Source organism: Mastacembelus armatus, chromosome 6 (genome assembly GCF_900324485.2).
Source record: "Mastacembelus armatus chromosome 6, fMasArm1.2, whole genome shotgun sequence".
Lineage (NCBI taxonomy): Eukaryota > Metazoa > Chordata > Actinopteri > Synbranchiformes > Mastacembelidae > Mastacembelus > Mastacembelus armatus.
The window spans coordinates 16,126,106-16,142,616 of NC_046638.1; the positions used below are offsets into that span (position 1 = coordinate 16,126,106).

The 16,511-nt window shown below is 39.8% G+C and overlaps 1 protein-coding gene across 2 annotated transcripts; it reads left to right on the forward strand.

The window, feature by feature from the left end:
• The first annotated feature begins 5,398 nt into the window (after positions 1-5,398).
• Positions 5,399-16,011, forward strand: pskh1 (protein serine kinase H1). Of its 2 annotated transcripts, none has more exons than XM_026312195.1 (4): positions 5,399-5,724; positions 6,422-7,241; positions 7,972-8,895; positions 12,218-16,011. In XM_026312195.1, exons 2-4 carry the CDS (start codon positions 7,173-7,175, stop codon positions 12,533-12,535), a joined length of 1,311 nt encoding a protein of 436 aa, XP_026167980.1. In that variant the 5' UTR covers positions 5,399-5,724; positions 6,422-7,172; the 3' UTR covers positions 12,536-16,011. The 2 variants fall into 2 exon arrangements, with proteins under 2 accessions (XP_026167980.1, XP_026167982.1); XM_026312197.1 differs by having other exon boundaries at positions 5,399-5,712.
• Positions 16,012-16,511: the final 500 nt, after the last annotated feature.

Consider the following 16,511-nt stretch of genomic DNA (forward strand, 5'->3'; position numbering starts at 1 on the left):
ATGGATGGATGGATGGATGGATGGATGGATGGATGGATGGATGGATGGATGGATGAATGGATGGATGAATGGATGGATGGATGGATGGATTTCAGTAGTGTCATTCATGCTGTTGCCTACCATTATCTGACTTTTTTATTCCTTCCTTGTTGCTTATATGAGCCCCCAGAAAGATCACCAGTCATCTGCTGCACTGTATACAGGACAGAATCCTCCACTGGGCCCTGGAACTGACAACTTTTGTATGTATTGTACTTCCTCCCACTCCTTGCACATAAATGTAGCAGAATGTAATAAGACGATATTGTTGATAGTGTGTTTGCCATCTATTTCCATTATGTTTCAGACTGGAGAAACAAAGGAAATATGAAACTAATCTAAAGCATCTACATTTTGCCTTTTCCTCTTGACAGCTTGTGACTATTTCTGAGTGTAAGTTAAATGGAAACATCATAAAGACAAAAAAGAGTGTTGGAAATCAGATGAGATTTAACACAGTCCAGAGGGTTGTTTCAGCGTTAACAGGATGACAGATGTTGGCTTTTAGAGTCTCATCTACCACCTCAGCTGAGAAACGCAGAAAAAAAAAAAGCACAGACAAATCTTAATGTTAAAGAGACTTTGAGAACACCCTGTCAGCCCTGATGCTTTGGTCATTGCTGTGTTTGCAGTATTTCAGCAATCACACAAATTCTCTGAGGTTCAGAGCCCAGTCAAGCATACCTCGTAAATGCAAATGGCTGAGTCAATGTAATAGTGAATCACATTTGATTTTACCTGCAGTGGGGCTCATGGGCTGCTCAAACTTGTTCGTTAAAGCAGAAGTGGAGTAAATGTACCTGGTTAAATCTGATCCTTTTCTGTGTCTGTGGTTCTGAGACCTGCCTGCTCTATTTATCTCTGTCTGCCTGTGGATCCCTCTGTGCCTGCTTTTCTACTCCTCTGTCTCCTAAGCTGGAAGCTAATGAATTAACATCTACCCACACTGCACTGCCTAAGGAGTTCTTAAGCACTCCATCACCACAGCAGTTTCTTTTTCACTTCTGCTAAAGCGGTTCATCAAGTCTTCAGTTCAACCTGAGGAATTTGTTTAGTTTACTTAAGGGTATCTAAAACAATGCTGTATCACCTATGTTAGTATCACACAGTCATTCAGCCCATCTTTAACTATCAGCACACTATACCCATCAACCTACCAAATGTTTCTCCAGGTTTTATTTTTCTGATTTTTTCATTATGGAGGTCAAGTTGCAGCTTTCCAGCTGTATTTAGTTCATTTACAAGTGACATCAGCTAATCTGCAGTGACATCTGTGGGAGATATTTTATAGCAAAATCCAGAAAAAAATGAGAGAAGAAATAAATGCAAATGTTTATTTACATGTGTTTGGCATCATACAATAAAAAAAAAAAACTCCTGCTGTGCTCCATGACATAAATGGAAATGTTGAGCAGGCCCAGTTTATCTTTATTTTGGATCAGAATCTGTCTGAGGAAAAATTCAAAGAGCCGTTGAAAGAGGGTTTATTATTAGTCTGACAAAGTCCCCTTTAATGGGGCACTCTGTGTCACCGAATGGCTTGAGCACTATGAAAGTGATGTAATGATGTGACTTTCAAATTCGCTAGATCTCACCCAATTTTAAAGCAACATAGCATTGCTATCATAAATTTTGCCAACTCTGAAAATACACAGATGCATTAAACACACACTGCATTGTGTGTTTAATACACAGATGCATTAAACACACACACACTGCATTGTGTGTTTAATACACAGATGCATTAAACACACACTGCAGTGTGTGTTTAATACACAGATGCATTAAACACACACTGCATTGTGTGCATGCAGCACTGTTTGTCTGTAGCAATCCCTTTCTGTTGCTCTGGCATCTCTTGTGTATATAACTACACAATGTTATTTTGCTGAATCTCCTTTGAATGGAATTTTAAGGACACCAAGCAGTTTGATTCTGTTATGTGGGGAAATACTTCCCTGTTGATTGTTGAAGAACTTAAATAAATGCAATAAAAAAATTAGACACAGCAGGAGCAGTAACTTAAGGGCCATCAGCTGGACCATAAATGTTAGTGCTACCACCACTGGTGTTTCATGCAAAGTTCAACTGGGTCCAAGTGTAGATCCCTCTGTCTCAGTGACACCTGCCATGTAGATGCAGCACCTCCTGACAAGAATAGAAAAATCATGTTTGCATGATATTACCCAGGAAAGTAATACCTTGCTTGAGGTGATCAGTAATATCCTTACAGTGGACATGTTGTATCTTATGATATTTTTATCTCAAGTGGTGTCTGTGTAGTAGCCATACAATATTCCTTCAGGGAATTAAGCGCCTGCTCTAATCAATAGTAAGTTACTATGACCTGGTTGTACTGATGCTATGCAACCATGATCTCTCTCTCTCTCTGTTTTTGTTTTTGTCTTTACCCCTGTGTCTCTAGGGTAGTCCCCTGCTAAAGTGGGGTGATGGTGATGGTGGGGGGACAGAAATAGAAATATCCTCCAATGCGGATCATATCCAATACAGGATGTCATTTTCTAGAGTTTCTTCTCTTGTCCCACTGCACCAGAGAGCCTGTAAACACACACGATTAAACTTGTCTTCTCACTGTAAATTTTCACAAGCTTACTCATCCTCTGATGCTCTGCAACCAAGAAACACATGGCACATACTGGCACACACACACACACACACACACACACTTACTAACTCACACTTACTAAGACTAACTTAGTAACACACACACACAAATGAGCAGAAACCATCATGGGGATATTAATGGAGCCAGAGACACAGACGTAGCCAATTAAGCTTTTAATAGAGCATCTCCTCTATCTCTGTATGTATAAATAATACAACAGTCAGCAAATCTAGATCTAATAGATGATATTGACCTTTGGGTGTTTGGAAAAAAGAGAAAGGGAGTGAGCAACGGGACAAGAAAAGTGTAACTCAAGAGACAGTTAGAGGGGGAAAAAAAGCTGAGAAAGTTGCGATGCAGAGGGATACACACAAGTGTCGATAGAAGCAGAGTACTCAGATAAAGCATCTTAATCAGAGTGCGACAAAGTGGTGATCAATCACGAGGATGACGATGTGGCAGCAAGTTGCAGAGCTAGAGAGGCCCTGACCTCAGCTGCACTGCAGATAGAGAAGAGAAGCTGGCCCAGGCAGCAGTGGCCCTCAGAGACTCTCGTTGTCTTTTCTCTTTCTCTGTGCCCCTCTTCCCTGGCTGCATTATGTTTTCCTTTCCTCCTCGATCTCTCTGTACCGCTCCTTTTCCATCTGATTACTCTGCTTTATCTCTTCACCCCCTCCTCTCCCTTCTTCCCTTCCTTTCTCCCTATATTTATCTGGTACCCACCATCTGTCATCTGTTGTCTCTTTGTGTCACCCCTCTCCCTCCTCCCCAATTTTCACTTCCTCAATCCAATTCAAGGAGCTTTATTGGCATCATAAGATAAATTTTACTGTGTCTTTGTGTCTCGCTTCGTGGAACATTTGTCTTCTTAGTGATTCTCCACATTTAATGCTTCTCCACAAAATTTTGCCATGTCCTGTACGAGGTGTACAAATCAAAGTCAGTCTACAGTGAGCCCAGGCAACTCTGTCAAATCAATACTGAGGTAAAGGCCATGTATTTTTTATGACCTCACTCATGAGCAAGAAAGGTGAACCTGAATACTTATATAGTGGAGTCATAGGTGTTGGGATATAAAGATTGACTCAGTCTAATAAAATTATTCTGAGGTGGCATTGAAGGTGTCTTTTATGTGTATAGTGACACCATGTGGGCATGCCCTGTAAACAAACCTGAATCTAATTATGTTGCAGGAACCAAAACTGAGATGCATTTTCAATGCTGCCTACTTCTGGAAATGTATGTCTTTATATGTATCCTCAGTATTGATTTAGCCCACTAGAAATATATACTAAATAAAAATATACTGTATAAATTTCATAGATCATGAAATACATGTTTAAATATATCAGTGAGTCCTATTTGTGTGCTATTTTTAGACTGTTGTGGTGGTGAATTTAAGGCAGCTTTACTGTATTAAGAATTACAAAAGCTGTTCAATCTGCACGTTTGCGCTGAATAAAGTGGCTTAGCCTAGTTGATCACCAACAAAGAAGAGCAACTGGGGTCCCTGAGAATGTCCCAGCAAGACCTAAGCACAAAAAGGAATCTCAAAATATCTATTTTGCTTGGGTGTCTGCAGATTGATGTAGAATTAAAGCTCTAACACCCCGATGTCATTACTAGAGACATGTTCAAATGAAGGTCACATAAGAACTAACTCCTCCAAACTGCACTTGTGAGTGAGCTGGAAACGTGCCTCCCAGACTTTCTAGTACTTTTCCAAGACAGAAGTCAGCACTTTGTGAGAGGGACCTCTCTCTGTATCCAGGAAGTGACGGTGAGGGGTGATGGGGTTGAAACAAGCCGAAGGAGGTCGTCCCGTCTCTACAAAAGAAGTTGGTAGAAGAGGAGGGATGCAACCAAATTAACGCCGACAGACAGACATACGCAGGAAGTGGAGGGATTTGGCCTTCAAAATAACAGCTCGCAATCAATATACTTAAAAGCAACTGTGTATTAAGCCTATAGGGCATGAGTGCACATCCTCATTACATTCACTTCTCACCCACACGTTACAGTATTTTACTGTCATGTCAGAAATGCAGTGAGGTAAGTGGATTTAAAGTGTTCACACAGTCACACAAAACTTCCCATGAAGCTGTTACAGTGATACCCAGTAAAGACAAACTAATAAAGCAGCGAAGACCTCATGTCATTTATTTCCTGCCACATATTCCTAACCAAAATTTCTCTAGCAGAAATTAGTTAACACACAGTAACACTGAATATTTCTGGACCACCAGAGGCATGTGGCCCTGAGGCACCTGCCTGCTTTGCCCTGATGCTAACTCTTTTTATGTTATAGATTTTAAATATGTTACCAGCAATTCAGCATTTTTATAAATGGAAGTAGAGCTTTTAGAGCCATATGGTCAAGTGCCTTCTTTGTCTGTTTTTCAGACTTATGTCCCAGTTAGGTAAAATTAAGAAAGATTTTTTTTTTTAAACTTGCAGTTTTGCAATTTGAGATAATCCTGAGTTCTTCTCCTTAATATGACGTTTCATTTTAAGTGTGTAGCCTCTACGACAGGACTTCATGTTTTCATTGGTTTTACTGACGCGCCATACATTAACCTACGAAATCTAAAATTAAATAGATAATAAAGACCCGTGTTTGTGGCTTGTACCACCTCAGAAAACGCAGCAGTTTCAAACGCGCATTTTATTTTGAAAGTGTGAACCGGAAAGCCTGTGTATCTGCGTGTTTGTTCTCGGTCCTGCCTGGCTGAGGGAAGGTGGTCCTGGTCGAAAAACACCGTCCACAAAGTCAACTTTGGAAAACTTTGCATTATTTTTGTACACTCCCTTCACATTTTCAGACTTCTCCAAAACAAACCACGAAACTCGGAGTTGACAGCAAATGATGCTAAGAACAGACGTGATGGATGTGATAGTTTGTGCTCGGGAATAAAGTTGGGAAACTCCGAGGTGAAAATGGAGAGCTCAGCTGAGAGTGGGGTGAGGAGGCTGGATTTGGCCAAGCTGGGAGTCCTGCCCTGATGCTAGCGAGCTAGTTAGCATGCCTAAACACTTCGCTCTGTCGGGTAAGACATGAGGTGAGGGTGAAATCTCTTTTACAGTTGTAATGTCGGGCTTGTAAAAATATTTTTGCCCCTGTCCTAATGTTAGACAGCGTACGAGTAAAACGGTCAAGAGTGTTACTGGCTACAAAAAAAAAAAAAAAAAAACACATTGACATGAGCAAGGCCTGGTCATTTTGTAGTCCTAACTAAACATCTGTACTTTACATGTAGCTTATTATGCACATTAACTTAGGGCTCATTATTCTTTTATTTGTATGAGCTGTGTTGTGAGGGAGATTTATGGTTAATTTGCTGTTGTCATGTCTGACATAGAAAAATAAGTTTGACAACACTGAGAATTAAAAACCTAAAAAAAAAAAAAAAAAGTGTATTTATATGAAGCAAATTTCCAACTTGGATGCTGTGGAAAAAGTGGCCATCTGTGGCCGTGCAGTTATTTCGCGCAATGGCAAAGCATTCGCCTGTTTTCTGTTTTGGCTGAAAGTTTGACAATATGGCTCCATCACACAGATCCAGTATAAATATCGTGTGTAGCTTTAGTGCTGAAATAAATAATCTGTTAAGGTCAGTTGTTAAATATAACTTTTGTAAGCTGTATATAAGTGTAGAAAGCAGCCTATATCATCTCAGCATTCAGTGTGCATGTGTTGGTGGGCCGATTCATAATCACTCAAGGTTCATATTTCCTTTTGTGTTCTGCATTTCACAGCTTCTCTCCACTCTTCCCCGGCTTGTGATTCTCCAGGGGAGTTGCCTTATCTGTGGCAAGACCACTGCTGACATTGCAGCTTCTCCCGATGGATCGAAGCGTAGTTGATGATCTTATTTTCTCTGGAAGCTCTGCATGAATCCGGAGGATGACTTTACATTTCTCCTAAAGGCACCCTCACTCAAACTTGTTTTGAAGAGGCTGGATGCTCAGGGCACAACCCTCCCTCTCCTGATCCGTCATTTCTCTACTGTGAGCAGCCACACTAACTCAGCTCATGCAATTTTCTCCACAACATTCAAGATTTTGCACCATGTGAGATGGGGCCTTGCTAGCTTCCTGAAGGGACTCGATGTGCTCCCTTGCTGTTGATACTGCTGCCTGGCTGTTTGTTTCAGGTTCTCCGGCACAGGCCTTTAAAAGACAATTGCAGCAAAAGACATCCAGTGATACGGTACTTGTTGAGAGAGCTGAGACATACACGTGTTTGCCAAAATGCATTCATGAACTTTTCGACTTTTCAAACTGGGCTTAAGCAAATGCATTAGTTGTACTCATGAAATGTGATTGCTGATGACAGCTCGTTGGAACTTGACTTGGTGTACTCAACTTTATTCACGAACCCTCTGTCTGAGTCTGAGTACAGCCTGGATGTCGGATGCCTTGAGTGCGTTGAATCAGCTGTTGCGGTGATGAGGCAGGGCTCCTGGTGGCCTGTGTGGCTGGCTGGGCAGTGGCCCAAGGTAATGTGATGGGGTGCAGGAACAGTAAGGTCCTCCCTGAGCCTCCAGGGGATGTTCAGTTGGACCTGGTCAAAAAGGTCAGTAAAGGACAATGTTTTAACAGATTATTTATACCACTTTTATTATATTAATATTAACTTTACGGTTAACCAACAGTTATTTCTTTATTGTCACAAGAGTACAACAATGTGATATAAATAATTATGTGTTTGAAGTAATCTTTATAGTTTCAACAGATGACCTGAAAATATTTGAGTTCTGGATTGTAAAAAAATATTTATAAAAATTACTATTGAACATTTAATGAGTACGACACGTGCACATTTCATTCATCCAGATGGAAGTCCAAAAAATTTTGTTAAAACAGTTAAAAAAACATCTTTATTTCATTTCAAAAGATCACACCATTTCTCGCTAAAATCAGGAGTGGGCAGTGAACTAGCGTGTAGCCTGCAGCAACAGCAGTCTACAAAGTTATACATTAAATAGTATTTTACTTTCATTGAGCTCGGTCACTGTCCACTCTCACTACAGTCAAACAGCACCCTTTTTTATCTGCTGTTTGTCTGTGTTTCTCCATGCTTTTTTTTTTAAAACAAGAACATAAACTTCTATATCTCAGTCTCTGGACTCAATCTGTCTGGAAAACGTTATGATTTTATAGGTAAAAAGTTTGGTCAAATTCACGTTTAGGCTTATGTCTTCTGTTCTTTTCTTTACTGAAACTGAGAGGTTCCTTTACTACTCTCATGTGCATTTTGCATCAATAATCAACTGTGTTATGCATTTGTGCATTATATTTTTCAGGTTGATTCTCTCCAACCCCCTCAGACAGATATCTATAAGCACTTCATACGAGGGGATGGCACTGGAAGTAAGATGGGTGGAGCCGGTGGAGGGGGAGGTGAAAAGGCTGACTCCGCCTACCCATATCAGGCCCAGGCACAAGCCGGCACTCCCACTGCTTCCGTCCAACCCCCAAAGGACCCGTCAGAATTATCTGACCCCCAGCGGAAGAAGGTAGCAAAATATCGAGCCAAATTTGACCCCCGGGTCACAGCCAAGTACGAGATCAAAGCTCTGATAGGTCGTGGGAGCTTTAGCCGTGTTGTCCGTGTGGAACACAAGAGCACACGGCAGCCGTACGCCATCAAGATGATTGAGACACGTTACCGGGAGGGAAGGGAAGTGTGTGAATCAGAGTTGTGTGTTCTCAGACGTGTTCGTCATACCAATATAATCCAGCTGATGGAGGTCTTTGAGACTGCAGAACGTGTGTATATGGTGATGGAGCTGGCCACCGGAGGAGAGCTCTTTGACCGGATCATTGCGCGCGGCTCCTTCACAGAGCGAGATGCCACTCGGGTGCTGCAGATGGTCCTGGACGGTGTCAAGTATCTCCATACTTTAGGTATCACTCACCGAGACCTGAAGCCAGAGAATCTGCTCTACTATCACCCTGGAGCTGATTCCAAGATTATCATCACTGACTTTGGTTTGGCCAGTAGCAGGAAAAAGGGAGATGAGTGTCTAATGAAGACCACCTGTGGCACACCCGAGTACATTGCCCCTGAAATCCTGGTGAGGAAGCCCTATACAAATGCGGTGGACATGTGGGCTCTGGGGGTGATATCGTACATCCTGCTGAGTGGTACCATGCCCTTCGAGGACGACAACCGCATGAGGCTGTACCGACAGATTCTCAAGGGGAAGTACAGCTTTTCTGGAGAGGTGAGAAGTTTCTCTCTCTCTCTCTCTCTCTCTCTCTCTCTCTCTCTCTCTCTCTCTCTCTCTCTCTCTCTCTCTCTCTCTCTCTCTCTCTCTCTCTCTCTCTCTCTCTCCCTCTCCCTCTCTCTCCCTCCCTCACACACACACACTCACACACTCACTCAAGCAGTCTTCACCCATTTTTGGAGCGCATTCCTCACACCACATGAGGCTTTGTCAACAGATTTCCAAGACGTTCAGCTTTTCCTGTGAAGTGACTTTTCCTGTTAAATGACAGCATTCAACACTTTTCAGTCAACTAAACTTTTACACTTACATTTGTGTTTAGCTTATTTGCCTTTTAACATACAGTGCTCAGTCTCGTTCATTCGTGCTGTCTAATATACCCTCACACAATAGTTTATGCTCAATCTGTGAATCTAGTTGAAAAAATGCTGAGTAGACCCCTTATTTTTTTCATACCGTGGGTTGTTTATGTTGCCAGAGAGCTTTACAAAAGAGGCCCTTGGTTAATGTTTGCCTGATACATGGCCACTCCAGTGTAAATAACTGCTGAGTAGTTTTGTAATATTTAATAAGGAGCAGAAATCATCTCAGTTTTCTGGGGTTGAGTCCAGATTGAACTTCTCAAGTGTCTGACAGGTAAGATAAGGTTAGAGCTTACAAATTTAATAACTGAAATTGCTTCCAGGGAGCCTCCATTTTAGCTGAGGCCTGCAAATAGTGAAGTAAGATATGGATGAGGTATTTCCAACGAGTAGTTTAGGTTGATATGGTGAACTTGCCAGTAGTATGATCAGGTTGTTATGTTTGCCTGATAAATATAGGTCTAATTTTAAATCTCATTTTGGCTCTGGTTTTAGTCTCATAACAACCTCTGAAATCCAGTAAAGCTGTGAGGTGGAAAACCAAAACAAGCTTAAAGACACTGTAATGCTAATGCGTGGTCGAGTTGATTGAAACTACAAAGTTTGGTGATCATTCTCTGGATTCACCACTGCTGGCAAACCCTCCCACATTAGACATTGTGATTTGACCCATTATTAATTATGAAATTATTAGCAACTTTAAAGGTCCTGCTGGGGTTAATATAGCATTGCAACTGCAAAATAGATGTTTCAGTGTTTGCTAGCTTGTTGCTGCTTTTTTGTCAGATCACTGTCGGTTATTGAACAGTGTCAAATCACATGAACGTGCCTTTACATGGTACAAACATAATGCAAACAAAACAGGGACCCATGTGGAAAAACATTGCAACATAGCACTAGTACTTGTCACAAACTCTGCAATTACCATAAAGTATTTGCCTCAAGTAGCTAAAAGTTTCAAGCCTAATACACTACTGTATTCTTGAAAGGTTTGTGGCACTGAAGCAATAAGTTGATTGATTGGTGAAACAAAACAAAAATGAATAACTTTGAAATATTTTAAAACATTTACTATAACTTATTGATTACCGAGAAAAATCACATGGAGAAGCACTTCAGATTTGTGCTGGTGGCCTTGGAACTCTGACGAAAAGTGCATGCAGACTTGCTGTTTCACTCAAAAATACCAAACATGCAGCTTTTCATTGTCTTGATATTGTTTTAAATTGAATGTCTTTTGTTTTCAGTGCCTCTGCTGTCTCTATGAAGTAATGGCATAAATTGAACATATTAAAAACATATCCACTGACATTTTACAGTGGTTTTGAATGTGACTCAGTCATAACAGAGGCCTAGAACTTCTCAAATCATAAAGGGGTAATTTATTCTCCATAGGTCTAATGCAATACAAGAACTCTTAATATGTCACAATGAATAACAGAAAGGGCTGTGACACTTCAGCTGAAAAAAATGCTGCCCTGAGGGTAAGTGGGAGGAGGAGCTGAGGTGAAGCATTCCTGAATGCTCTTCTTTTGGTGACATGTGACTTTACAGCTGTGATAAATGATGGTCACATTCACAGCTGCACTCCAAGAACCAGTCACAGTCTGGACATTGTTGTAGTTGGAGGAGAAATGTATGTCAGAGGGTTATATATGTGTCATGTATCTTTAGCAAGTACTGTGATTTACCCGCTGTGTGAAGGAGGGGGTTTTAGTTGTCTACTGGGAGACCAAAAACATAGCTGGTTGCCAAGCATGACAACGTGTACAAACTTTGTGTGTGCGTGTGGAAAGGCAAGCAGCATTGATATTCCCAGTTCTTGTCTAAGCAGGGGGTAAGAGTTTGAATCTGTACCAGTCTCCCATATTAAGTAAGTCCATGTCACGGAGAGAGTTGACAGCAGTTTCCAACAACATTAGCTTTAACCAACACTCTGTTTTACATTAGATCTTTTGAGAACATGACATTCTCTCAGAGCAAAACGTACAGCAGCACATCGGTTTTATTACCCCGCACTCATTATATCAAATATCAGAAGAACAAAACTAATCTCATTGTGTTGAATAAGATAAACACCTATTATATTCAAAGGACCAAGTTTAGTATCGGAGCAGCCCCTACGCTGTCCTGGACATTCTCAACTTCATGTCACTATGCTGCCCTCTTGTGTACAGTGGACAGAACAGTGCTCATGTCAAACTATACATTCTTCAACTATAATTTTAAGTCGCCCTCCACTGAAAAATGTTTTGTTGCTTTGCTTCATTGTTTGATCTTCCCTGTGTAGAATGATGCATGTAGAGAGTTTGCCACTATTTCAGCAATAATCTTGAAGAGGGAATGTTTTTTGCTACTCACCTGCTTTTTTGTGGAAGCTAGTTATGGGTCAATATGTAACGTACACTGCTGTGATGTGGAACCATGAAACGCTGGGGTCAATGGATACAATTAGAATGGTCTTCTCAGTGAAGTAGACATGTTGTGTCCAGCATTTAAATGAGATGAACAGTATTTGCCTACTCAAACATTCTTAAGGAGAGCACATTTAGCAATTCTAACTAGCTATTCAAACATTTTGTGGGAAAAATTATCAGACACAAATTATTATTCAAAGCAGAATGGGGTTTTATGTCCTAAAATGCAGTACGTCTGGAGGGGATCTTTAAAATATCCTACACTAGAAAAATGTATTCATATTTTCAAAAAATTTCTCTTCTTACAATCAAACATACAAAGTTTATGTTATTACTACATAGTTAACTCTTAGGTTCCATGTTTGGCCTTTTATTTCTTTTCACTTTCATTCTTATATAGTTTAATTTAGATATACTGACTCTACATGGTAGAAAGAGCACATGTTGCTGTAGTTGAACAACATTAATGATTGAAGTGAAATGCTGTTAGTGATGCAGTCCACTCAGTTTGTTTATTACAGTCATGTCTCTCCACTCTAGCCATGGCCCAGCGTGTCCAACCTGGCCAAAGACTTTGTGGAACGAATTCTAACGGTGGACCCCAACGAGCGGCTTACAGCTGGCCAGGCCCTCAAGCACCCCTGGATCGTCACTATGGCCGCAGCCTCTTCCATGAAGAACCTACAGCGCTGTATATCTCAGAACCTCCTGAAACGGGCATCATCGCGGTGCCACAGTACCAAGTCAGCCCAGTCCACGCGGTCCAGCCGCTCTACCAAATCTAACAAAGCCCGGCGGGTGCGAGAGAAGGAGCTGCGTGAGCTGAACCGTCGCTATCAGCAGCAATATAATGGCTGAAACTGAGAATGTGACAGCCAAAGACTGGAGTGGGCCATATATTTTAAGGGAATTAGCACTATGATAACTGAACTTTTCCAAAAACTACAATCATTCTAGGTTGCTGCCAGAATCAATGCCAAAATGGCTTGAAATCCCAAATCCATACCCTGAAAAGAAGAGGACCATGACTTGACTAAACTCATGGCTAACAGCAAATGTAAAAAGAAGGTTGAAAAGTAACTGCTTCGACTTTGTACTATGGAACAAGCCGAAACTGGTACCTTCACCAAAAACACTATGAAATGAATTCCTCTGGCAGCGTGTTTCCTGACGATAATACAGAAGGAAAAACTAGTAAAGTATTGTACTGCAAAAGCTACATCATCTCCCCATCCATTCCTCCACCTTTCCTTTGGCAGAATGGTGCATTCCACTCCTGTTCAAATTGTCTTTCAATCCTGTGTCACTACATATTTATTTATTATTGTTGACATGAGTATTAGTCTCCCTTTACATGGTCACTGGATAATGACCTTCCACAAGGATCTGTTGAACAGAGTTCTGGGTACCGAAGTTTCTAAGATGTAAGGGAAGAGGGGAAAGCAAACTCTCTTTCATTCATTCCTGATTTAAAATTGCTGTGAATTTTTTTTTCTTTTTTTTTTCTACTAATTGTGCAGACCTTGTCTTAGGATGGGGGTGATGGAAACGCACTGCAACATAACCACACCCCTGAAGGCCAAAATGAAGGTGTTTTTTACTAGTCACTTCTAAGCTTATCTAATCTTGCCATTATTGCTCTGTTAATATTGTTCTAAAGCTGTCAAAAGATTGTGAAGCTGTTTTCTGTCATAGTTTAATCTTAAATATATTGTATTAGATAATAGGCCACACAGCCCCACTCCAAATTATTTTACTTGATCCATGAGCCTGTCAGTTATGTAGAAATATCCAAATTATTCACTGATCCTCATAATGGTGGCCATTTAGACCGTTTAAAGATCCTACAATTTTTTTTTATCGAGTACAGTGAGAATGGCACATTTTCTTAGAGCAAGGAAGGTAAAATACTATAGTGACATTTGCACCAGCTCAAAACTTTGCCTAGTTAAAATGTAAGTATAAACTGTATAAAGTGGTTTGCACATCACTAGATTTAAATAGGTTGCACCACGCAAGGTATGTAGAGATTAGTTATTGTTAAATATTTACAGCCAATAACTTTCAGGTATAATTTTAATTCCTGTTAGCCATCCAGCCTGAGCTAAGTTTAACTTGCTGCAATATTAGGTGACCTAGTAGTTCTAAGTTAACATAATTGGACCTTTCCAAAACATATTGATACCAAACTGCATCAATACTACTGACCCTGCATGTACAATAAAACCAAGTCATACCTGTTTACCTTCAAAACCTGTAGTAGTTACTGACTTTCAGAGCAATTACACATTACTCAAGGATTAGTTTAAGTGGTGCAACCTAATCACTGGCTAGTAGTTACACTACTACTAGACTTAAAGACATTACTTATAAATGTATGTTTGAATTCACAAATGACTGGTGCAAGACAGTCCTAAGGGCTTACCATCCTTAATTTTTTTTTTTTTTATTAATTTTACTAGCTGGTGTAAAGGGTAGTAGAAACCCCTTTATCGTGAAACACAGAAAGGAAACCCTAGCAACATATTTAAGCTTCTCAGAAGGACTGACCCATTTGGACTTAGAAGTCTGTCATAGACACAGACTACCAAGGACCAGCAGTTTTATGGAGCCTTAGGGTCAGGTAAAACTCATTTTCTTTAGTATTCTGTGGTTGCATATGAAGGTTGTGATCAGCTATAAATTCCTATTCTAGACTCAAGACCAAAATGAAGGAATCCAATGAAGAAAACAAGGAACATCTGGAATTGAATCAAATGCCCTGTAATAATTATGATTAAAAAAAAACACTAGCATGTTCAACTACATACAGTGCTCTTCCTTAGGCTTTTTTATTATGGAATGATTTTTTTCCCTGTAAGTGTACCTAATTCACAATACATTCCAAAACTGCGAAAATGTGTAGTTCATCAAATCCCCAATTTCAGTAGTGAAGAACTGAGGTGTTTAATACTGTTATACAGTTTCTCAAGTCTGCAAGTCATAACCAATGCAGTACTTTTTGCGTGCAAAGCCAGTGTCCTCACTTGATGTATTACTGCACTGCTCAGGGCTGTCCATATTAAAACAGTATTCTAAAATGGGACAAGATCAGAACTATTTTTTTCCGCAGTATGGTGATATTGCTTAAATGATGAGAAGCTGCAACATCAAGCTGAGTTTAAGAGTGAAATGAATGACATATGCAAGTACTTGTTACGGTTAGGGGCTGCTTACAAATGATCCCCAGAAACCTTTTGCATTAAATTCCATAGTATTCAGAATTGTACAGAACATGTGATCTTTGATCTTTGCCCAAAAGTAACACGACTCAAAGATTCAGGGAGGGAAATTGATGTCTTTTTCCTTTTTTCTGTTAAAGCACTTCATGTACAAAGTTAATAGAATTGTGTTTATTGGACCTGTTCACAGTGTTGATATGTATTTTGTCTCTTCAGAAGAGTCCCAGAGTAAACCAGATGGTACATTGTGGTCTTTTCTTCTTTATGAGTATATTGCTGTGATCAGCCACAGACTCATAATGTGTGCAGTGTTGTGAACTTTAACACATACTGGAAAACTAACCGAGCCATGTCAGCTGACCTCAGTTCTTCCTTTCTTTTTGCCTTGTGGCCTTTGCTTGTTCCAGGATGCCCTGTGAGCTTTCTGTTGTGTCTTTTTCCACTTTCCTTGATGTGAGTCTACTTAATTTTTCTTTGTTCCTTTGTCCCACTGCTGTTGTCTGTCCTGATATCTCACCTGCTGGTGGGGGTGAATTTCTTACATCTTAAAGACTGTAAGTGAGACTTATATTAGAACTGGTATCAGTACACTCAAATGTCTATATTTTGAGAGATACTGTATACCACCCAAATTGTATATTAAGTGTCATACTTACTCCAACATAAAATATAATGAAGAAAACTTAATTCTGACAGTGGATTCTTTTTTTGGTGTTTTTTTTTTGTTTTTTTTTTGTAGAGCATAGTATCTTTGTGACAAACATTTTAATCTGTTTTAAATTGTCAGATGTAAAAATCACAAAGTAATGATTTAGACTCAAAGGAATTTGGTAGTTGAATTGGTCCACAGAATTTCTGTCACCATGTTCACTGAATAGCTAAATCAATTCGTTTTGCAGAATTTCAGCACATTTTCCTTTGATGTATTTATATATATATATATATATATATATATGTGTGTGATGTTTTATAGTCTGTCCTAAATGAAGTAGCCAACTCAGTGTTACCTGTAAACAGTCCTTCATCTTTTGTTACTGTGTGTGTGTGTGTGTGTCAAAATGAGTAACACTTTGATTCTTCTACCATTAACTTTTTTATTTTTTTTAACGGTGAGTTGTTCGTGCCAATAAAACACTCCAACCTGACTTGCTATGTTACATTTTGGTCTTTACACTGTTCCCTGAGCAAACGAGGTTTGTTTGTGATTGATCCACCAGATACGATTTGTTTGTCAGTTGATTCACCAGAGTCCAGATAGTTGCTAGCAGGTCTCCTATCTGTTGTGGGAATTGTACTGTTGTTTTCAGGCTTTTTCCAGGTTTCTTCCCTTTTTTTTTTCTTTTTTTTAACCTCAGTGCACACTTATGAAATTATATTAAGCAGGACACCAATTATAGGTTGTTAATGTGGAAATGGCTGGCATAGTTATGTCAAATTTACTACTTTGTTCCAGTGTGAGAGCTGTAATTTAACATACTCAAGTTCTTGAAAGGATATAAATTGTACACATGAATCTGACCCTAAAATTAGAAACACAAATGAGATAACTGTGTAAAGGGTTTGTATGCAGCATCTTTTAGTTTTTATTTTTGTTGTCTTACTACTCCCATAAA